At 38.8% G+C, this 23,810-nt stretch overlaps 1 protein-coding gene across 1 annotated transcript in view; it reads right to left on the bottom strand.

The window, feature by feature from the left end:
- SLC35D1 (solute carrier family 35 member D1) overlaps positions 1-6,952 on the bottom strand; it is a 46,155-nt gene extending 39,203 nt beyond the window's left edge. The window contains exons 1-6 of the mRNA XM_045835355.1: positions 5,668-6,952; positions 4,807-4,840; positions 4,623-4,709; positions 3,859-3,926; positions 2,071-2,142; positions 1,411-1,479 (exon numbers count right to left, since the gene is read on the bottom strand). Coding sequence (XP_045691311.1) covers positions 1,411-1,479; positions 2,071-2,142; positions 3,859-3,926; positions 4,623-4,709; positions 4,807-4,840; positions 5,668-5,870 — 533 coding nt within the window. The 5' untranslated portion in view covers positions 5,871-6,952. The remainder of the gene's footprint in view (positions 1-1,410; positions 1,480-2,070; positions 2,143-3,858; positions 3,927-4,622; positions 4,710-4,806; positions 4,841-5,667) is intronic.
- Positions 6,953-23,810: the final 16,858 nt, after the last annotated feature.

Genomic DNA, 23,810 nt, shown 5'->3' with positions numbered 1-23,810 from the left:
CAGATTCCCTTCCTCCCAATCTCTTTCCCAAATAAAAGGTTCTAATTAGACAAGGCTGGTCCAGACAGCAATTCTCCTCAGAAACTTTGTAGGCTAGAGTTAGTTCCCTGAGGAACTCCTCTTGTTTGGCTCAATTTTGGATCCCGCAAATTTCAAGGAAAAGCTTCCGAACTAGCAGGGCACCTCGAAAGAAAAGTAGGATGCTCATATAGAATTTTTCCCCTTTTTGCGGCTGTGAAGCTGGGGAGATCCCAGCCGGGCCAAGCACAACGGATCTCGTCCTCCCAGCCTTAACACTCTCAATAAAATGGTTTGACCCCCACCCCCACCCCCCCAAAAAAGAATTTTTCTCCTAAGAGGCAATAATGTTGAGAGGGAAAAACAGTTAGCTATATAATGAAATTCTAGTAACCAATTATTCTATCTCCCGCCCCTCTCTCCTTTATAACAACGAAATTTCACTCGGACATTTAGGGTGGAATAGACTTTGACTTATATTTCCCACTCCCCTCCCCCATCTATACCACAGGGATGTAATGAAGGTAATGAAGGTATAAATGAGACAATCCAAGAGATATATTGTAACTCCCAAATAAAAAATGTATGTCAGACAGAATCTGTGGCATTATCAAACCCATATATGCATGATCTGGGCTGAGCAAAATGTTGTAGATGGCTTCTAGCCATCATTTTAATTTTCTGAGTCTTTGGATATATACTTTCTCCATCCATTTGAAAACTAAAACGTAAGGACAATGAAAAAAGTTTTAATAATTTAATAAACTATGTAAGTTATAGCATTTCTGATATATCTTAGGTGAGACCAAATAAAGCAATTCTATTATTTATTATTCTACAAAGTAAATAATTCATTATCACTTGCCTTTTCTGAGATACTATTTTCTTTAGCAGCATGCAAAGTAAAAAAATGCTACATGGTTTATAAAAGCACATAGACCGTGGAGTCAGGCACAGATTCAAATCCAGCCAGTTCTGCTGTTTACTAGTTGTATCACCTTGAACAACTTACTGAATTTAGCTTTTAGTTTCCTCAACTAAAAAATAGAAAAATTACATCCATACCTTTTAGAGTTGTGAATATATAACTAATATGTATAAAATGTTAAACATATTGTGTGGCACATGATATGTGCTCAATCAGTAGAAAATAGTATAATAAATCCTAAAATACATGAATTTAATTTTTAAGAATCCCCAAAATTTGATTTTTGCTAGCCTTGATCTTAACAAACCAAAAAAGATTTAACTATTTGAAGGGTCTTTTGGATGCTTTTCAAAGATATAATTCTTATTTAGCCTATAAAAATTATCTTTATTGTAACTGGTCATTATCAATAATTATTGACCATTTCTAACATGCTCATAGGTTTATATAGGCCCACATCTTACCTGGCAGCAACAAAGGCTCCAATAATCATTGCAAATACAGTCATTTTAATACTCCAAGAAAAAGTCTTTCTACAAAATAAGAAAATTTAAATACATAAACAGACTCATTTTACAACATAGGCAAAAAAAAGGAGAGATGTTTTCATTGAAGAGAAGCTATAAACAGTCATATCTTAAACTGGAAACATATGTTTCCAAGGAAATGGATATTTAAAAGCATGCTTTTGATGAAGCAACTTATTTTATTATATAAACAAGCATCTCAATTTTTCATTATTCTTATCATTTGTTATTATTGAGTTTGAATTTCAGCAAATCAGTATTTAAGCTAAAAAAGGTCAACACATTTGTAGTAAAAGTAGCCAAGCCAGGAACACTAATTAAAAACTATACCAACCCAGTGGCAGCAGTTGGTACGATTCCTTGAAAGTAAATCTCATGTTCAGACAGGTTTCTAACTCCAATTCATAACCTTCCCAAATACTGCTCCCATAAACTATCAATTCCTATAGCAAATGGATAAAGTTGCTTAAACTTTCCAAAAGATAAAGTAGATCAAGACAAATAATTTTAACATTTTTATTAGACAGTTACTATACTGGGTATCTTTTCTAAGTTATTAAAGTCTGATAAAGACTAGATACTAGAAATTTAGCTCACTTGAGTAAAACTCCTTCAGCAAACATTGTAAACAAGATGGAGAACCTTCTCAGAACTGTAAACATTGGCAAGCTGCAAAAAAAAATAAAAAGAAAAAGAAAAAAAGATAATTAGGTAAAATAAAGTTTAACAATTTATTTTTTAATTGTTTTTAAAAGATTCTCCAAATTAGCATTTTAAAATAATGATAATCTTTTCCTTCCATTATGGTATGATCAAATTAAACCCTAATTTCTCTCTAGAAATAATTCTTATTTGAAAGCCTGAAAGGGTTGCTTTTACAAAACTAGTAGAAATGAGAAACACCAAACTCTGAAACAGTAAAGCTCATATATCTATTATCAAAGACTACTAACAGCCACATTTTTTATTTTACTTATTACGTATACTATGCACCCTGAAGGGTAACCATATTAGTCTTTAAGAGAAAAAAGACCTCTTTCTCCTTTTTTTTTTTTTAAAGATTTTATTTGTTTATTTTTAGAGAGGGAAGGGAGGGAGATAGAGAGAGAGAGAGAGAGACATCAATGTGCGGTTGCTGGGGGTTCTGGCCTGCAACCCACGAATGTACCCTGGCTGGGAATCGAACCTTGGACACTTTGGTTCCCAGCCCACGCTCAATCCACTGAGCTACGCCAGCCAGAGTCTTTCTCCTTTCTTTACTGTAGTCTCTTCCCACTCCCAACCCTCCAAATAACACCTACAATAATCTTATTCCATGAGACATCCCTTAATATTCCATAATATAGTCATTTATGAATATATCTCATCTCACTGCAAAGTGCCTTGTATTTAGCTGGCAATCAAAGAAAGGGCGTGAATGAATGAATGGATGGATGACAACGGATGAAAAAGGGTGAACTCTATTGAGCAGCCTTTGCAGCAGGTGTGCATTTCTTTCCAAGTGGGTACTGAGACGGAAAAGGATGCCCTGACCATGACAAATCTGACTTCGTGGAACCCTCTCCATAGATACCATCATGATCATTCCGTCAAGTTTCTTGGGTCTGAAGAAAGAAGAAATAAAGAACACTTTGTCTCTGATCCTCATAGATTTCCCCATTCTATTTTATAGTCATCCAGTAAGTATGCCAGGGGTTTACCTCATATGGAAGTGCTGAAGCTATGGGTTTCTGTTAAATGGTTTACTTGTGTGTATAATTTTGACATCACATAACCCAATACACACTGTCCTTCTTAAGTGGAGAAGCCAACAGTTGGAAGGTTAGAGGATAAGACGACAATGTTGTCATGGAGTAGAGAGCTGTCACTTCTTTCTAAAAGTGATTAGGCTGTCTCTATAGTTACACAGCTGTGTATAAAATATTAGTCATGTTTAAACCAGGGTGTTTGTTATTTTATCTCATGTTAAAAGGAAAACTACAAAAGTTCTCATATCTACCCTCTGATTTTGCTTATGGAATTTGTCAAGAAATATAGTATTTATAAATTATATTAAAGAATTTCAATCCCAAAAGCCTGGTATATATTCTTCACTACTATAGATCTGGAAAAATAATGAAAATCTCTTATCACAGCATTTTAGAACATGTTAAGATTTCTATCATCAAACTGAGAGATAAAAACCCAAAACAAACAAAAATCCTCTTTCTCTTTAAACATAAAGAGCTTAAATTAAAACCTTTAATGTAATCATTATTTAGTAACAGAAGCTTTCTGGTCCTTTCACTTATTTCAAAATCAATAACAATGTGTTAAATATGACATTCAAGTACAGTTTTAAGAATACATTTATTAACCTCACTAGTAAAATAAAGTTATCCATACTTCAGTTTCTTTGTGCTGAACAGTCCTGTGATTTGGTTCCCAAAATATAGTAGAGGTAGTGGAAACGTCTAGAAAATTTAAAAAGGGATAACAAAACTCAGTAATAAAGATAGCTAAAACAGGGCCTTTCAAATAGAAACATTTTGTTTATATGATTAAATTCTTTCCCTCTAAAACATAAGATTAGTTCTCATACCCAATTTTGGCCCCCATATAGTGTCCAAACAACATTATTCCTGGATAAACAGCACTACTATGGCAGAGACAGGAAAGCGAAAGGATGGGGGGGGGGGGCGGGAACAAATATGAATATGAGCAAACATGTGGGACAAACACACTATTCACTTTAAAGTATGATAATGCATCAGCCCACAGCTCTAACATCAGCAGAAAAAGGAAATGCATTTCATCTTCACGAGGAGTCAGGCAGATACAGACAGAAGAATAAGAATATAAGCCCGAAGAATAATGAATGAAGAATATACTAGCTACATTAAATGTAGAACATTCAAAAAGTTATACTCCCACAAAATGTTCATTAATTTAAAAAAAAGAACATGGTTTCTTGGGCTTTTTCTCTTTAATTTTAAAGAGATTATGGAATTTAAAAAAAATACTACATTTATTCTTTATCTTCATTATACCCACTCTGGATTGGGCGACAACAAGGCTGCACTTTTTGAATACGCAACACACTGATAAAAATATATATAGTGAATTCTTTTCAGAAAATAAAGTATTACTTTATCTATTTATTTATTTACCTTTCGAGGTACATTGCTGTCAAGGTCAGGAAACTTGACGACTCTGAGCGCCTTTCCCACCCAGAGAACTGCCACTGTAGCCACCATCTGTAAACACATAACACAGATTTACTGTTCCACATATAAAGGCACACACAGAAGTTCTAACGACATAAACCGCGTAAGGCTGAAGATTCCAACTAACCTGGCCAAGTCCAACACATAGTGAGGAGGGAAATCTACAAAGCGGTAGAGAGAAAAAACAGTGTCAGAAAAACTCAAACGTAGCTCTTTGAATCAATTTGCATATCGGCAACGTTGACAGGCATTTTGATACGAAACGCACCAATGTCAGCCCCTATCCAGGTGAAAATCAGTGAGAAAAAACCCGCGGGTAGTCAGGCAACACCACTGATTTTGTAGCCTCGGGCGGCCACTTGTCTCATCCTGTCCCTTTCTAAAATTTCAGTCCGCTGCTTGAAATGGATTTTTTTTTTAAGGAAGTGGAGACTTGGTCTTTTCAAGGGTTTCACACCTTTAAAGCAAAAATGCTTCTGCCTCAGGGTTCCAATGACAGCATCAGGCTCCCTTTAAACCGGCTTGAGGACGCTCAGGTCCCCAGAGGCTGTCAGCGAATTGGCGAACCCTGAAGCCCAGTCCCCCGGCCCAAGCTGGGGAAGACAGAGGGCATCCCTCGCTCTGCTCCCCGCCTGGCTTACACAGAGACCAACAGGTCACCAAGCAACTCCGCTCCAGCGCTCTGAAGGGGAGGGTTTCCCGGGCACTGCTCGGCGGGCACTGCCGGCAGGCGCCGTCCGAACGCGGCCCCGAACGCGCGCCGAGCCGCCCAGAGCTGCGCGCGGGGAGCTGGACCCCTAACCCCAGGCCCGGGCGCCCAGCCGGCTCCGCCGCCCGGGCCGCGTGTCAGCCGCCCGCCCTCCCCAACTCCAGGCCAACTCTCTTAAGCTTTAACTTTAGCAGCCCAAGTCCAGGGAGCCGGCGTCCCGCCACCGCAGCTGCCGCCCGCTACTGTGCGCGGTCTCGGCTGCCGCCGCCTCGGCCCTACCTGTAATTGGTGAGCACGCTCTTGTTGACCACCACGATGAGGAAGGAGCTCACGCCATAAAAGCCCGCGGCCAGCAGCTTCAGGAACACGGTCAGCGTTTCGGCCGACGCCATCCCCAGCTGCTCCTCATGTCTGTGTGTGGAGGATTTCGCGGGGGCTTCTCCTTTAACCCGGGCATGCTGACGTCTATGAACTTCCGCCATAGCTGCGGCGGCGGCAGCGGCCTGGGAGGGGAGCAGCGGACCGGCCTGGCGGCGAGGCCCAGCGGCGGAATGCCTTGCGGCGGCAGCACCCGACGAACTCGCAGGGCTGGAGCCGACTGACTGGGCCGGCTGCGCGCTCTCCGCCTGAGCTTTCCGCACCGCCGCCGCCCGTCCCCGCCCATGGATAGGAACGCCGCAGTTCACACTCCAGGACTTTGCTCAGGCATTGTGCAACGCGAGGTCAGAGGGCAGGGCCGTCAGGGGATAGGCCTTGGCAACGAATAGAAAGGGACTCGAGAGGGGGCAGCGGCCACTCAGGGTACAGGGCTAGCTGGAGAAGAAGCCAAAGGGCAACCACTTGGGGACCCAAGAACGCCGGACTGCAAAGCACAGCCTTGGAGCGACGCCGCCACTTTGCGCCTGCGCGCAAGCTTTGCTCTGTCTCCCAGCAGCCGCGCACCTAGGATGGAGATGACTGAGGCCTGCGGGACTGGAAGTCTGTTCTCCAGATAACTGCGGCATTGAAGATGCAGGCCTTCCTCCACTTGGTAACAAGTGGCTGACTGAGTGAGAAGTTCACAGGTTGTGTGCGCCTAAACTCGTTGTGAAGGCTCTTTTGGTCTCTCTAGCAGAGCGTCAAAGCCACTCAAAAGTATCAGATGTGGGTCAAAAGTAAACATTCAGCTTTTCATCTGCATTGCCTCAGACTTTTTACATTTTCGGAAACCAGAAAACATCAAACATGTGTTCTTTGCATATCAAGGGAAAATTTTTAAAGAAAAATATTGACATGTCCAAAAAGAGATAATCAAGTACCTTGTGAACTGATGAAAGAGCAAGGTGTTAGGAGCTGAATTCCAATTCTAGGTTTCCTAGAAATGCTGTGTCAGCTGTGTGCTCTTGGGCCAGTTAGTTGAGCTCTCTGAGCCTGCATTCTCCTCATCTCTATGAAAGTAAAGCTAGCACAGAGCTAGTTTTCAGTTAATAGCCATTATTATATAACAAAAACAAATCATTATTATCATATTAAGCAAAGAAATGACATACCTAATTTTAATGTCAACAAAGAAAAAGAACTTTGAATTATTTCCATAAATATTTTGTCTATAACTTTGTATCTCTTTTTTCTGTATTTTTCAATTGTGCTAAAAATATACATAACATAAAATTAACCATTTTATCCTGTTTTTTATTATGGTAAAATATGCATAATATAAAATTTATTTTTTAAGACTTTTTGAGTGTACAGTTCAGTAGCTTAAGTACACTGACTTTATTGTGCAACTCACAATTACCCATCTCCAAAACATTTTCATCCTCTCAAATTGAAATTATGTAACCACTAAACAGTAACTGCCCTCCATTCCTCATCGTCTAGGAACCACTCTTCTACTTTTACTCTCTATGAATTTGAGCATTCTTGGTACTTCGTATAAGTGGAATCATGCAATATTTGTCCTTTTGTATCTAACTTATTAGCATGTTTTCAAGTTCAAATACATGAAGCATATATCAGAATGTCCTTCCAATGTATGCATATTTGTTGGTCTATATCTTTCGACTTATTCTGGGAACACCTGGTTTTTCTAATGTTCCTTAGGAACAAGTGGCAGATGGGATGAAGTTCTTAGCATGGCTCATAGGACTTAGATGATGTGGCTCCTGCCACATCTACAGAAACAGTCCTCATGTTTCTACTCCTTAGCTGCCACTAAGTCAAACCACCCATCCCTGAAGAATGATGTGGGTTCCAGTGTCTTTACTTCTATGTGTTTACTCCCATTATTCCCCCTATCTGGGGTGCTTTTTCTCTCTCCCCCTTCCTCCATCTCCTGAAGAACTCTTACTTTTCCTTTAATATTTAGATAAAACATTACCTCCTCACTGGGTGACTTCCTTCACACTGTTCTCCACAGAATTGGAGAGCCCCTCCATGGTGCCCCTCCCAACCCACCTTTGTGCATCCCCTTTATAGAGGCTCTGGAATCCCATGCTTACATGTCAGTCTGTTCCACTAGACAGTGAGCTTTTTGAGAACTGGGAGAGGTGGTGACACCTAGGACAGTTTAGATGTTTTTGTTAAGTGAACCAATGAATGATACAACTTTTTAACAGTGAGGAAAATGGCCAAAACTGTCTTTTTAACCGCTAGCAGCAAAAGAAAAATAACTAGAAAGTTATACTTTGAGAAACATCCTTTGTGAAAAAAAGATTATAAAAATATTAATGTCCCTCATAACAATAGCAAACAAGCAAAAACAACTCATATCTCATAAGTATCTTTCCCTCTTCCTCTCCCACCCCAACCCCTTCTCAGAGGGTTCAATTGGTAGCAGTTTGGAGGCTGTGCTTAGAGCCATTTCCTATATATGTATGAATACATATACATATACATACCTACACACAAATATTTACATACATTTTTTAACATGCATAGAAAGAACTAGGAAAGAATGCTGATCTCAAACCAGACACTGCCTCTGACACTAATTTTTTGACCTTGGGCAAGTTACTTAGTATTACTGTGCTTCAATTTCCTCATCTATACAATGGGGATAACAATAGTATGCAATTCAGGATGGCAGTGAGAATTAAATGGGTTAATAAAGGCAAAATATGTAAAATATAGTACATGATTTGTAAGTGTTTATAATAATAATTACTGTTATTTTAATTATTATCATTCAGTCTTTCTCTTTTCACATAGTGTTCTTCAAAGGCCTTTCTGTGGCAATACAGAAACTCTACCTCATTGTTTCTGGGGGAAAAAATGGCTGCAGAGAATTGTGTAAGCTAGATGCATTATAATTCATGTAACCCTCCCTATGGACATTTAGGGAGTTTTTCAGTTCATAAACAATACAGCCTTTATTATCCTTGTCCATTCAACTTTGTATAAGTTTCTAAAAGTGGAATTGCTTAATTAAAGTCTACAATTGTTTTTTTAATTATAGAATTAACAAATTGAGCTCCAAAGAGATTGTACCAGTTTTATATTTCCACTAACACTATCAAGATAAGACCACATAGTAAAGTCACATGGTAACAGTGGATATCACTACAGGAAGCCAGATAATAGTTTCAAGGGCTGTCCTGGGGAGCATGAAATTCTAGGTGTAAATTTCTGCTATCAATCAATTGCAGTTACACAAAATGAAATGAAAATAAATCTCCTGAAAGTACTGACCCAAACAACTACTGTTGTTTTTCTCAGCATGATTACATTATTGCTTAACAAATATTAAATATCTACCATAGACAAGGCAAGAACTGCATTGGATTTTCTCAACACCAGAAATGATCTGTGGACCTTCAGTAAATTGCTGTTAAGTCTAACGGAGTCAAGCATTCACAATAGGTGCCCACAAAGATAGGGTACATGCCCATACTCTAGCAGGGTATTTAAAGTAGGTATTTAGACTTTTAGGTACTTATAGGTATTTTAGGCACTCAAACCTATTTCCTAACATCAGTAATACTAATCACAGAATTATATGGGGGGGTGTATATTATTTGATAAACTTGAATAAAGATTGGACCATATCTTAAAAAGTTGTATAAAATTGTAAAGACTAGATTTAAATGTTCTCGTTGATACACAAATCTATTGTCTATACATACTGTATATCTTGCTAGGTGGAATTACTAGCAGAAAAACTTCTTTGTAATTGAACCATGTCTTTTTATCAAAACATTGCTTTAGCCATCATGTTTCTCCATGAGGGAAACTGATTCTGTACACTACTTGTTAACATGACTCATATTTCTTTTCCTTATACTTCTCATTTCCCCTTGGCTCACTTGCTCTTATACTGGAATTAGTGTAGGCCTTTTTTGGTATTCATTTTCATTCACCAGTTTCTGTTTAACTCCCAGGCTAGTTCATACCCAATGCCCTGCTGTGTTGCACCACTGATTATTTTATAGTTGGGGAACAAAGATTATCTCGTTTTCTATTTGAACAATTCTGTTCAAATGCTTTTACAATTCTGAGAAGCAAAAAGCATGACAGGAGCGCAGAGCTGCTCTGCAGTTCCTCATACTTCTCTATGTTGGCCTGGAAGGAATAACTTTATTGACCACTGATGATGAGTCTGGCAATGTGCTACAACTGCAATTCATCCTTACCTATGTAGGAAGTAGGTATGATGAAAAAACAAATGAAGAGGAAAACAAGAGCCAAGAGGAAGTATTAGGCATAACCTGAGTCCCACAGCTCTAAGGGACTCACATATAGATTTAGCCCTAGTCTGTGCTTCTCCGCTAGATAATCCTGCTTCATTTTGGGTAGGTGGACATACTTTCTTTTAAAAGATGTTCTTGTAATACCATTACCTCCTTCATTTACCAAGTTTAGTGTTTATCAGCACTACAAAGAAGAATAAACAGGGTATAAGAACATCTATCTGCCCTGGCTGCAGTAGCTCAGTGGATTGAGCGTGAGCTGCGAACCAAAGTGTTGTAGGTTCGATTCCCATTCAGGGCACATGCCTGGGTTGCAGGCCATGGCCCCCAGCAACCGCACATTGATGTTTCTCTCTCTCTCTCTCTTTCTCCCTCCCTTCCCTCTCTAAAAATAAATAAAATCTTTAAAAAAAAAAAAGAACAGCAATTTATTGAAGTCATAGTCAGTCATAACCTTTTCACAAATACTACCACACTAGACATCAAATTAGGCATTTTGGAAATATAAAGACAGTTTAAACTAAAAATGTTTACAACTGAATTTTATCCTAAGTCAATGTCTTTGAATCCTCTATCCTGGCGGACTGGCCTTACCATCCACCTATTCACCATGGCTCTTCCCTCTCTATAAGTGCCCCTCAATCACTCTTCAACTCACACCAAACTAGTTTTAGCCTCTCCACTACACTGAAGCTGCTCAGCCCTAAGTCACCAATGACCTCCATGGAAATAAACCCAGAAGGCACTCATTTCTTCCCTTGCTTGACCACTCTACAGCATTTGCACTTCTGTCCTTTATCTATACCCTCTTCCCTTGACTCCTGGGACGCCAAAGTCTCTCAAATATCTCCTGGTTCTCTGGATGCCCCTTCTCATGTTGTTTTGCTGGTACTTCCTCTTCTATATTAGCTCCATGAGCAAGAGTGGACACAAGTTTTATGAAACTTTTTTGAGATTGCTTTTAAAAAATGCAAGATTAAGAATGTAAAGTGAGGCACAAAAATGGGTATCTACTTACTATAAGAAAACAGAACTAACAAAAATTTTAAATATGACAAATGGCAGAAAATTAATGTATTTCTATTGTGTCAGTCAGGCATAGTTCTGTAGTTTTTCTATACTTTTGTCTGCATATTTACTGTTTCTGTATGTGATAACAATTTGTATCTGTATATATACTTATTAATATAAATATAAATGCAAATATAAATATATATAAATATACATATAAATAAGTATATATGTATATATCTCCATCCATCCCCAGGTATGAAAGAGCTCTGGCCACCAATACAGTCATCAAGCTACCTAGAATGAACTAAGGACTGCTAAGGACTGGTATAAGAGCAACACCACCAATCAAATGTCTCCATGTCCATTGCCAGGGGGTTTATAATATACTTTTCATAGGGGTAATAGAAAAATAACTCAGTATTTTTTTCTAGCACAGTTTGGCCATTTTATTTTTATTATTAATAAATGGGATTTGCAAGATGTGCATCCTCACACACACGCAGACTCAGTGTAGTGCTGCTACAAATGTGCTCCACAAACACATAAATTCTGATGAGTTCTATTTTGCTTGATTACCATCAAAACATAAAAAATGTATGGTACTTTTATAACAGCATATGCTACATTACTAACTGCAAATGAGAGACAACTTCTGTTTTGACTAAGTATAGATGAGGCCTAAATTCTCTGCTAATAATTGTATGTCTGATGATTGGAGGAAGGATTCAGCTGTAGCCTTAGACTCTGTAGGTTTCAGATCTTATTTTTTTTCATCTAGCCACAAAATTTTGGAACTGGGCACTGTAGGACACATTTTATCTTTTTAAGGTTTTACTTATTTATTTATTTTTAGAGAGAGGGTAAGGGAGGGAGAAAAAGTTGGAGAGAAACATCGCTCTGTGAGAAAAATCAAGGTTGCCTCTCACATATGCATCCTGAACCACAAACCAAACTGATGACCTTTCGCTTTGTAGGACAACACCCAACCAACTGAGCCACACTGGTCGGGGCCACATTTTATCTCATAATATTTCCTCTGGACCTGTAACTTTGTGTTCAAGATAAAGTAGCATAAGAGACAGTTGGAGTCTTCTTGGACACCATTCCTACATTAAAATAACTGAGTATAGAAGTGAGTGCATACCATATATACATACATCTTACTAAACCCAGACCAGATATATCTTGAACTCAATTTCTCCTTAGGAGTTGCAAAATACCTTCTGCCACTCAAATGTTATCTGACATTAGGGGAAGTATGATGACAGAAAAATTGGAGGGAAAAGAGACAGCATTCTTAACCAACTGCAGATGACATATCTCACATCTGTGAATTTTATACAATGCGTAAAATATATAAGCCAGGTGAACATTTTTGAGAGTCTCTCTTAGGGCCCTAGAAAAAGTTTATGAGTGAACTTTGAGTGAAGGGCACAAAGCTTAAGTTTCATTAGCTTTATCATCCATGTCCCTAAGAGTGGAGGACTTTTTCTTGTTCACAATTGTATTCCTGGCACCTAGAACAGTGCCATACAATATATACATGTTAAAAGAGAGGTAGGAAAGAAAAAAGAAAAAATAGGGGTGTTCTTTTCATAATTTGGATTACAAAAGCATAATGCCTTCTCCACACATGGCAGAGAATAACTGTTAATAATTTCCAAGGAAAAACAATACATTGGGCCAAATGAGAGAATCTAGGATCCTAATCCACTCCACACATTAAGATAACATGTCAACACAGGGAGGTGATGGGTTGTTTGGACTCTGATGTAGGCAAAACTATGAGATGGCCTGGGAGAGGGAGGTCCTGGGATGGAAAATTGGGTAGAGTCAAAGAGGAAATTAAAGTTAAGATGTAGGGCTTATGTTCATTTATACACCCATGCAGGCATCTTCAGGAAATGTTGGGATACCACAGGCTTCTCCTGATGACTCTGGAAAGGCCAATGTTGTTTATTAGTTAACATAGCTGTGTATCCATATTACCTCATTAATTCTACTTAGGGTTGATATTCTGAAGCAACACACCAGAAGGGTCACTCTATAGCTAGAATATGAGAATATTTCTATAAGTGCTGGTAAACAGTAACATGCCCTGGTCCTCTGAGACTCAATGTACTGCCATGGCCATCCTAGCCCCTCCTCTGGGATCCCTGCAAACCAGCAACCAAAGGAGAAAGTCTAGGAGTGACATCCTGCTTCAGGTATAAGTTTGGTTGGCCAGTGCCTGTACTGTGCTCATTAAGTCTTGTATATAATCCTTCATTCTACTAAGCAGTCAATATAGCTACATGACAGAAATCAGGAACTGAAAGGAGGCCTAGTTTCACTGTCCTGATACCCAACAGGTTAGCCTAAGAATAGAGTAATACAACCTTATTGCTTAGACTGATTGTTCTCCCTAAAGCTGAGCTTTTCTAGGATGGAGCATTGCACAGGTAGTCAGCTTCTCCATCAAATTAAATGAGAACATAAGCCAAGTCTGTTCTAGTCACTGTTATATTACCAGCAACTAGCACAGTGAAGGCACATAGTTGGTACTCAAACATTTTTTGATTAAAAGTTGAAGAAGGTAGAAATGTAAAGGTCTAGAACTGAAAATATCATCTAAAATGTTGAGGAAAAAAAGCATCAGAAGTTTTCTGTGATATGTAGATGGAGAATCCAAGGCAGGCCAGGTTGAAAGTCTTGTTGAATCAGCCACATGTGTTGTCATTGTAAAACTGACCGTGGAACCCTGGCCTCTTCTATTGCCCTCCAGTGTTCTTTTTACTACACTGAACTTCCTCTGTTAGATCCAAACAGACAAGTAGCCCCACTTGGGTTTTCTCACAGGATGGAGAAATTCAGAGATGATTAGTATTGTTACCCACATGGGAACTGGAAATTTTAACTTAACTCCAGGATTACATGAGAAAGTAGTCTCATATTACAGCTGTGACTGGTTTTATTTTCCTCCTATCCTTGGAACTGGTGGGCAGGGTGAAATCATGAATTTGAGCACAGCCCCTATGGACTGTGTCAAGGGATGTGAACAGGAGTTAAATAAGAAGATTGCTGAGAGCTGAGAGGACAAGATTGAAGTTAAATAGAATGACTGTGCATGGGCCTACTCAGCATGGTGAATTTTCTCAGCAATGTTGACAACAATAAAGAATTATCCAGCCCAAAATGTCAATAGTGCTGAGTCTCAGAAACCCTGCTATAGAACCATTTTAAGTGTTTAATGGCCACATGTAGCTAGCAGTTACTGTATTGAACAACACATAGAACCTTTCCATCATTGCAGAGCATTCTATTGATAGCCCTGGCCTAGAAGATTTTCAAGATCCTTTTTAAATCTAAGGTCCTAAGCAACTCCATGAAAAAAAAGACGAAAAGAGCAGATAGTAAAGATGTTGGGAGAAAAAATAAGCAAAATTATGAAATAGAATTGATTAGTTACCAATTATTGCCACTAAGCACGTGTATTTCATATCTGAAACAGAGAGCCCATACTTAGTTTATAGTTCACACAGAAGTCTACACTTAGGTTTGGATCAAATTAACTATTGACTGAAATAAATCAGGCATGTTGACAAACTAAATGCCACTTTGGAATCTACATTTTGACTACTGGACTGATCTGCTCTGCGTTCCTTTTTTGTTGTCATCCCAAGGCTATAGCTATAAATGCAATGTCGCACCTAGTTTCTGGGCAGAGAACATTTACAATAAAGTTTTTAAAGAGTGAAATTGGTGGTAAATAGGATTTACATTTAATAATATCTCCTCAGCTTTAATAATGACTGGTTTTGATTCTCCCTTTGGGTACTGAAATAAAATACCTTCCTGCTCACACTGCACCTGTGTCTAATCCTGAACACCTGACTCCTAGAGAAAAATGAGACATCTCCAATGTCTTAAAATATCTGAATGGCTTCCAGGAAAAGGAGAAATATTTTTTAAATTATCCAATAGCCATTCCAGCATGTGTGCGGTAATATCTCATTGTGGTTTTAATTTGCATTTCTCTGATAATTAGTGACATTGAGCATTGTTTCATGTCTACTGACCTTCTGTATGTCCTCTTTGGAGAAGTGTCTATTCGGGTCCTCTACAAACAAAATAGAATTGGACTCATAGATACAGAGAACAGACTGACAGCTCTCAGATGGGAGGAGGGTTGGGGTGCTGGGCGAAAAAGGTTAAGGGATTAAGGAGGTAGGAAATAAAAAAACTCCTGGATCAAGTGTAGTAGATCAAAGAAGTCCAGAGGCAGCCACAGATTTCTGAATTACTGTAATAAGAACTTCCTCATAGTATGTGCTGAATATCTTCCAGTTGATTCTCCAGTTTACTCACAAACCCAGCTCCGTGCCCTGGAGGTTTTATTTCTATGAATTATATCAATGGGCTCTCTGAATTCAGGATTGGGACTAGAGTGAGGCCAGAGAGGCTCCTAGGGCATGACAATTAAGGAGGTACTCTCAGGGCTCACCCTGCACCGCAAGGCTCTGACAGGAAGTGTCTCCTTATATATTGTGCCCTAGGCATGTCTCTTGCCTCATTTTAATCCCAGCCCTGTCTTAACCCTGGACTTTTGATTGATTTTAGCCAATGGGAGGCACTACAGGCACAAGAGGGCAAAAGGAAAGTGGAATTCCAGGGTATTATTAAATACCTCAGCTTCCTCCCTGGGGCATTACCATGGGCTGCCATATTCCCCTCTCCACCATCATTCCTCTGTGGGAGATCAGAATGAGCCACCCCAGAATGTGCTTCTGTGGTATTTGGGTTGTTTTGCGCGAGGGGCAATTTTAGCTTCAGGCTCAAGAGCAACTTCTGCCCCTCCTTTGATACCCCAAAGAACTGGAATTCAGGCCTTGCCCATAATAAGAGATTATACAGGTAACTTCCTCTGACCTACCTATAGGGCAAGGCAAACTTCTAATTACTAAATGTAATTACATTACAGACATTCTTATCATCCTGCAATGACCCTTTGAAGCCTCCGAGGCACGTTACCTACCTAGCTCAGGATGTCTTATATACTTTAAGTCCATGTCCTATCTCTGAACCTCTCCTGCATGTTGGGTCTCTGACTCTCTCATATATGCGGGTTCCCAAACATATGTATGTATTTGCAAGGGTCCAGCCTCGGCGGGTCTCAGGGTCCCCGAAGGAGGAACGGCTCAGGTGAAACGAGACAGACACCAGATGTGATGCCGGAGGCCAGCCAGGCTCTCTACACCTGACTGACTCACCGAGGAAAATCAATCTTTACTTTTATAGGGGAGGTTACACAGCATTCAATACATATTGTGATTATTAAAACAAAAATGATTACCACAGAAATAATTTCTAAAAACACAGAAGGTTTTACAGATCAATCGTGTTAAACAAAGAAATAACCAAAAAGTACAGGAAGTCCCACATGTCAACCATATTAAACAAAGATTATTTTGACCAAGAAGGTCATTAATCAGATAGCCAGCAAAGCTATACAAACACAAACTTTTAAATGCTGATTATAATTAAATATCTACTAAGTTTCTATAGATTGGTCTAAATCAAAGGGGTACAGGATTACCCCTTTAAAAATTAGTTATTGTTTATAGAAATTAGATTGTTTAAATTAGATAAATGATTTTTTGCCTAGATCTATTAACTACATATCTAGGGGGGGCATATTATGTTTCCATGTACTAAGATTATTATATTTAAATTAAAACTCCCTCCTCTATTTACTTGGTCCCATCAACAACCGCTTCTGCCCAGGGCATGGGAAAGGCAGTGGTTCTAATAAATCTTGAGCTTTTGAATGGTGACTCCTTAGACATTCCTAGCAACGGCCTCCTCCAGCGTTCTGGCAGCTAGTGTGCCCATAGTTTAATTCTATCTTTAACTTTCCGGTGGGGGAGGGGAGTGGGCAGCATTAGGGCTATTAAGGGCTTCTAGTTAGTGGTCAGCAAGTCATTTCATGCAGAGTCAGAGGCATCGTGCAAGGTTTTTTGTTATAAAGCACAGGTGTCCAAAAATCTCACCACCTGATGCTAATAGGGACAGGCATATGGGAAGAGATAGACAGGACACCCAGCCACAGCCGCTTCTGCTGTGCAGACGCGTCTCATCCGTCCTGACTGTATCAAGGGTTGGTTGTTAGATGGCCTCCAACATGTATTAAATTTGGTTTCCTTCTCTTACTAATCTGTTTCATGTCTGTTTATCAGACCAGCCAAAGAGGACTCGAGGGTGAAGTTTGTTCTTCTCCAATACCTCTAGTCCTCTCTTCCCTTCAGCCCCATAGGCCTGGTGTGGTTACTAGCTCTGGGCATTACATTATCCCTTGTCTCTTTACACTGAGCTGATACCTTGTTAGCTACCTCTTAAACTCTCCTCAAATTATCCACTTAATTGTGGATAACTTTTTTAAAACTATATTTTTAGAGAGAGAAACACCGATTGTTGATTCTTGCATGTTCCCTAACAGGGGATTGAACCTGAAACCTTGGCACATCAGGACAATTCTCTAACCAACTAAGCTACCTGGCCAGGTCCATTGTGAATAATTTTGACTATCTAATGGCTGTCAGGTTTCCTGGCTGATAAGCAATTAGTAAGATATGGAAATGGCATGAGCTATTTTAAGAATAGTGACTTCACTCCCTGCCAGGTGGTCAGAGGGCACCAAAGCATTGAAGAAGTTCTCTGCTTCAAAATTGTGTGACAATGATTTTCTAATCACGAAGGCTGTGTAGTCCCACAAGAATCTATACTGCTAGTGTGTGTGTGTGTGTGTGTGTGTGTGTGTGTGTGTTTAGGAGTGATGGAAATAGGGAAAAAGAAGTGGAAGTGAAAAAGGAAAAATTAATTGTTTCGCTACCAAATACGTGGTAAATGGGAGACTTGGTGGTGGTACCTGAAAGAGACATCCAGGTTAGTGACTAAGAGCAGTAGAGTTAAGGGAGAAATTTTGCTGGATCAAATGTGTCAAAAATTAGCAGAAATTTAGGTCTGCTTTTTAAAATATGAGTATCTGGCTGTGGAATCCTGGAAGAAGTAAACATATCTTGTGATCCTCAGGTGTAGATCCTAAATCAGGTGTACAAAGGCTTTATTACTCTGTGTAACTGTCCATAGAAGAAACATCCAAATCTGTAAGAATTTTTTTTAAAGGATAGGTAAGTATCATTTATTTATTTATTTATTTATTTATTAGAGAGGGAAGGGAAGGAGAAAGAGAGAGAGAGAGAGAAACATCAATGTGCGGTTGCTGGGGGTCATGGCCTGCAACCCAGGCATGTACCCTGACTGGGAATCGAACCTGTAACACTTTGGTTCACAGCCTGCACTCAATCCACTGAGCTACACCAGCCAGGGCAGAATTTTTATGAATTTATTTGAGGCAAACTGATGACAATTTCTGGGAAGCAAAATCTCAATATATTGAGACTATGCTCTGGAAAATGGCAGTTTTACCACCTATTTTATACATCAGAACCGAAAGGGAAGATGTATAGGGCTTAACAAGAAATCCACCAGTGATAGATTAGGGAGGTGGGAGAAAGCAAAGCAGGGAAATCTCTGAGATTGGATAAAGAGTAAAATGGAGAGACACAGAATTTCTTTTACATTGGTAGGTGTAGGATACTTAACAATGAACATTTACAGCACATAGAGATTGTTAGCAGAACAAGATAACAGCATTCTGGTAGGAGATTGTGTCCTAAGAGGTCTCAAGAAAAGGAAATTACTCTGATATTCCAAAGGTATATTATCATAGATGCAAAAAAGACAGTAGACAGGCTCAGTTAAGGTAAAGATTGACCATTCTCAAGGAAGATACTAGCCTAGGACATGACTATCCACCATGACTCATTTTTAGTTGGGAAGTTTTAATTTCAGACTATCCTATGTGGTTACTCTAGGTCTCTGAATTTGTAAGGCTCACTATGCAGGCCTCCCCCAAGCTTGTCAGATTTAGTATGTGGCCTCTTTTTCATCCATATAACATAAAGATAAGCTTCCAGGTGTGCTCCTTACAGTGAGACAGCATAAGGACTTGGACCCAGGGATGGAAAAATGCCCAGTGGCCAGGCAACCAAGTTAAGACCAGGTGGTCAGAAGGAATGGAGGATAAGCTGATGGCAAGAATCTCACTACCCCTCCGCTCCTTACTAAAAAATGCAGAGGTAGCAGATTTTATCTCTCTTCTAAATGCTTGCTTCCTCACAGATACTGAACTACTGACCCACAAGCACAGTTTATTGAGATTTGACTAATATATGATCTTCCTACTGTGCCGGTAATGAACAGTCCACCATCTTGCCCCATAGTGCATGAACATAGTTACCAGGCAACAGAGCTGGATAAAGAAATCACCCCACTTTGAAATGAAAAATTCTGCAAGCCCACCTTTTTCAAAGAGCCTGCCTTTTCTCACAGCCTGCTTTGTCCCCAGTTTATAAAAGTAGTCAAGCAAAGTCAGACCCCGAGTCAGTGCTTCCTTTCCTCTGTGCTGCCTCCCTTGTGCTTGAGCATAAGCTTAATAAAATCAAGTTTCTTTGGGATTTCCTCATCATTTCTATCTTAGAAAACTCAAGAACCCAAAAGTAATAATATGGTCAAGATGGTGAAATGTCATCTCAAATTTAGTGATATATATTCCCCAAAATAGGTATTCCTTGTGGGTAGATAACCTATGTTAAATTTCCAGTCACTGTGCTGGAATAAACAGGATCCTAGGTTCAGCCCAGGCTAGCGTTTTAGGAGCTGGAGTAGGCATGGGAATAGGTGAAGCCGGCCTAGAGTATTAGACTTGGAGATCTAAAAAGTATAACTCAGGAAGCAAGGGATTTTGAAGACTGGCAAACAGTCTGAATTGCTCTGGCGGTTCTCTTCCTGCCACCCCATCCATATCCATACTCATTGTTATGAGATGGAATCAGTATCTTTGACTACAGACATTCTAGGAAAGTACATTGGAAAATATATGCTGGAATAAAGAACAATGCTCATCTTTCCCCACTGAAATTTGGAAGTAATTGGGAGATAGATACCAAAAGCAGGTTGACAGCAATAATAAAACCGTTCAAGCTGTTTGGAGAGGATGGTTTACGTTTGAGAATTAAATGGGCTTGTTTAGAACTGTGTTCTGCATTCCCATCTCCAAGTATGTGATATCCCACCCAATGGAATGTTTGAGTCTGCAGAACACACACATTTACTGTATGTATTGCTGCTCTCTCTGACTTGGGGCAAACGTGGAAGAAAATAATAAAATCCCTAGGATCAGAGTCTTTATTTTATTTTATTTTTTAAAGATTTTATTTGTTTATTTTTAGAGAGAGAGGAAGGGAAGGAGAAAGGGAGAGAAACACCAATGTGTAGTTGCCTCTCATGTGCTCCCAACTGGGGACCTGCCTGCCACCCAGGCATGTGCCCTGACTGGGAATCGAATCAGCGACCTTTTGGTTCACAGGCCCATGATCAATCCACTGAGCTATTCCAGCCAGGGCAGGATTAGAGTCTTTAAATTCATTAGTCCTACCCAGTCAAGAAACTTGGGCTAATTGTTATCACCTTTAGTAAGGCTTTTCACTCCTCCTCAATGGTGAAAAGTGAGTAATGGGTGGGGCATGAGGCCATGAATATTACCATAGGGAAATTCTGTCTCCAAAGGGAAACAAAAGGGCGGGGAGGAATGTGTTCTTCCCTAAGTTTCCCTTAGCTTTTGAATTTAATCATCAGTTTCACAGTCAATCAGGGGTGTATCTAGCACCCTCTGAAGAGGAGATTGGCAGCTAGCAGGGAAGTCCTCCTTATGAGATTGCTCCAACACTGTGCCTTTTGGGATTTTCCCAGACATGTTGTTCAATAGGGTTAATTTTGCATCCAGAATACATTAATCATTATATTAATTAACCCCAAGACTATGATGTTTCAAGATAAAATTTTCACTTCCTATTTTATTTCCCATCTTAAATTATGGCTAGACCATTGCCCAGTATGATTCATCAGAGATTCTGTCATGAGATTAACATACTCCAATAATAAAATGCTAACAACACAGAGATGTCCAATTTTGAATAAAACACCCTCCCCACTATGAAATTCCTTGTGGGAAATTAAATTCAAAGGTTAAAGTCCCCCAAAGATTGTTTTAATCTGTCCTTGTTGTAGAAATAATTTCATTGTCTTAGTGATTTACAAAATTATTTTTTGATCATATTACATGAGGGCCATGAATTGGCTGAGGATCTTTTGGGTTTTTGCAGGATTCAGCTGGCCTTGGCCCCAAATGTCTTATACTGGCACTGAGGCTCAAGGAATGGCCATTAACTGAGACATGATACTTTTATGGTGGAGGACAGGAACAAGAGAAGCAAAACTAAATCATGCAAATCATGTCTGTGCACATTCTATTGATTAAATTAAGTCACATATCCCTGGCTAGTGTGGCTCAGTGGATAGAGCACAGGCCTGCAAACCAAAAGCTTGCCGGTTTGATTCCTGATCAGGGCACATGCCTGGGTCACAGGCCAGGTCCCCAATTGGGGGCCTGTGAGAGGCAGCCCATTGTGTCTTTCGTGAACTGATGTCTCTCTCTCTTTCTCCCTCTTTTTCCCTCTAATAAATAAAATCTTTAAAAAATAAAATAAGTCACATGGCCAAGCCCAAGTCAATGGAGTAGGGAAACAACATTTAGCCTATGCACAAGCATGGCAAAGGCAGGGAGGAAATGAGTAATTGTGAAAAACTGGAAATATTATAAGCAAGTGTTTAACATTATTGCCCTTGTGAAACAAAGTCTTCAAACTTTACTTCTATCCCATCTTTCTTGCTTTCTCTTTTGCTACTTCTTTCTTACTTCTGCATTCTGCTTTTAAGGGATTATGTGATTACAGTGGGCACATCGATAATTCAGAATAATTACCATATTTTAAAGTCAGATGGTTAGTAACTCTTTGTCCAGCTGCAAAAGGTCCTTTCCAGGCAGTATCTAAATTAGTGTTTGAATAACAAGGGATAGGATCTTGGGGAGACATGTTTGGAATTCTGCCTACCACATTGGCTTCAATAATAAAGAAAAATTACTTGAGAACTCATCTAGACATGGTCCATGTCATCATCTTCTGGGAAATAGGTCTATTGAAAATATCCATTCTTAGGGAACAATTTCATTCATTTTCTTTTTGATAGGAAACCACGCACTTCTTTTCTAGATTTTCAAATTTGTTGGCATAAATTTGCATGCAGTATTTCTTATGATTTTGTTACTCTCCTATATTTAGGGTTGTTTCTTTTCTCTTTCATAATCTTAAACTGTTTTTTTCTTTGCTCTTCTTCCTTAAATCATGCTTGAGAAAGATTTATCCATTTTAGTGTATTTTAAAAACAAACACACAATAGATTTTGTTTTTATTTATGATTTTATACTATATTTTTATTTCTATTTAAGTATTTTAATGTTTATCTGTATTAAATTCCTGTTCATAATTTTTTCTGATTTACCTTATACTTTTTCTCTTTTCACAAGATGAAAACCTTAGAATCCTTTTCACTAAGTAGAAGGAGGAGGAGGAGAAAGAAAAATGGAAGGAATACATTTTCTTTGAAACTAGCTTTAGCTGTGTGCCATAAGACTTGGAATGAAGTGATTTCCTTTTCATTATTTCCTACTTTATAATTTGAGTTTTCTTCTTCATCCTTTTATTTTCAAATAGTAAATATATTTGGATTTTGCTTTGTTTTTATTCTTACTTTTATAGGATTACTTAAGATGTCTCTACATTTATTTGTCAAAAGGTTAAGTATTTTTTTTAAGATTTTATTTATTTATTTTTAGAGAGGGAAGGGAGGGAGAAAGAGTGAGGGAGAGAAACATCACTGTGAGGTTGCTGGGGGTCATGGCCTGCAACCCAGGCATGTGCCCTGACTGGGAATAGAACCTGCGACACTTTGGTTCGCAGCCCACACTCAATCCACTGAGCTACGCCAGCCAGGGCTAGGGTTAAGTATTTTTGTGTAGCTTAGAATATCATCAATTTCCTATGGACAAACTGCAAAATATATCATTTCTGTTTCAAAGAAAGTCTATACATCAATGTTATTAATTATATAATTATTCTGTAGCTATACTTTTGTTTTATTTTACTTCTTTAACTATGAAGGAGATGAATTGAAGTCTCTCATTATAATTTGCTTTTATTATATTCTTCTGGGTTTCCAAGAGTCTACTTTATATAATTAGATACTTTGGTACCTACAAAGTGTACCAAATATGCTGTTGTATCTTTTCCATAAATTGTTCTTTTATTATCACATAAGGCATAAGTACTTCTTTGTCTTACTTATTGTTCTTAATCTTATACTTTAGCTTATCTGATATTAATAATGCCACTCCAATTTCTTTGGTTTTATTAGTCTGGTATCTCCTTCTACATTCCTTTATTTTCAGGCTTTCTTTATTGCTTTAACTATACTTCTTACAAACAATATATAGTTAAGTGTTATTTTTAACTAAGTCTGAGAGTCTCTGTCTCTTAATAAAAAAATCCAACCAATTCAAATATAGTATAATGACAGATAGTTGACTTAAGTATTTTTATGATTTTGTTTGTCATTTTTTATTTCCCTTATTAATCCCATTTCCCTTTAATCTGGAATTTTTATTGTTTTCAATTCAATTAATAGCTAACTCTTCTATCATTAAGGTTATACTTGAGAGTAATAACAAATATAATGAAACAGTTG

Source organism: Phyllostomus hastatus, unplaced genomic scaffold (genome assembly GCF_019186645.2).
Source record: "Phyllostomus hastatus isolate PE091 unplaced genomic scaffold, TTU_PhHast_1.1 phas_contig_209, whole genome shotgun sequence".
Classification (NCBI taxonomy): Eukaryota; Metazoa; Chordata; class Mammalia; order Chiroptera; family Phyllostomidae; genus Phyllostomus; species Phyllostomus hastatus.
The sequence above is the reverse complement of the archived record's forward strand: the minus strand, read 5'-3'. Positions and strand labels throughout refer to the sequence as shown.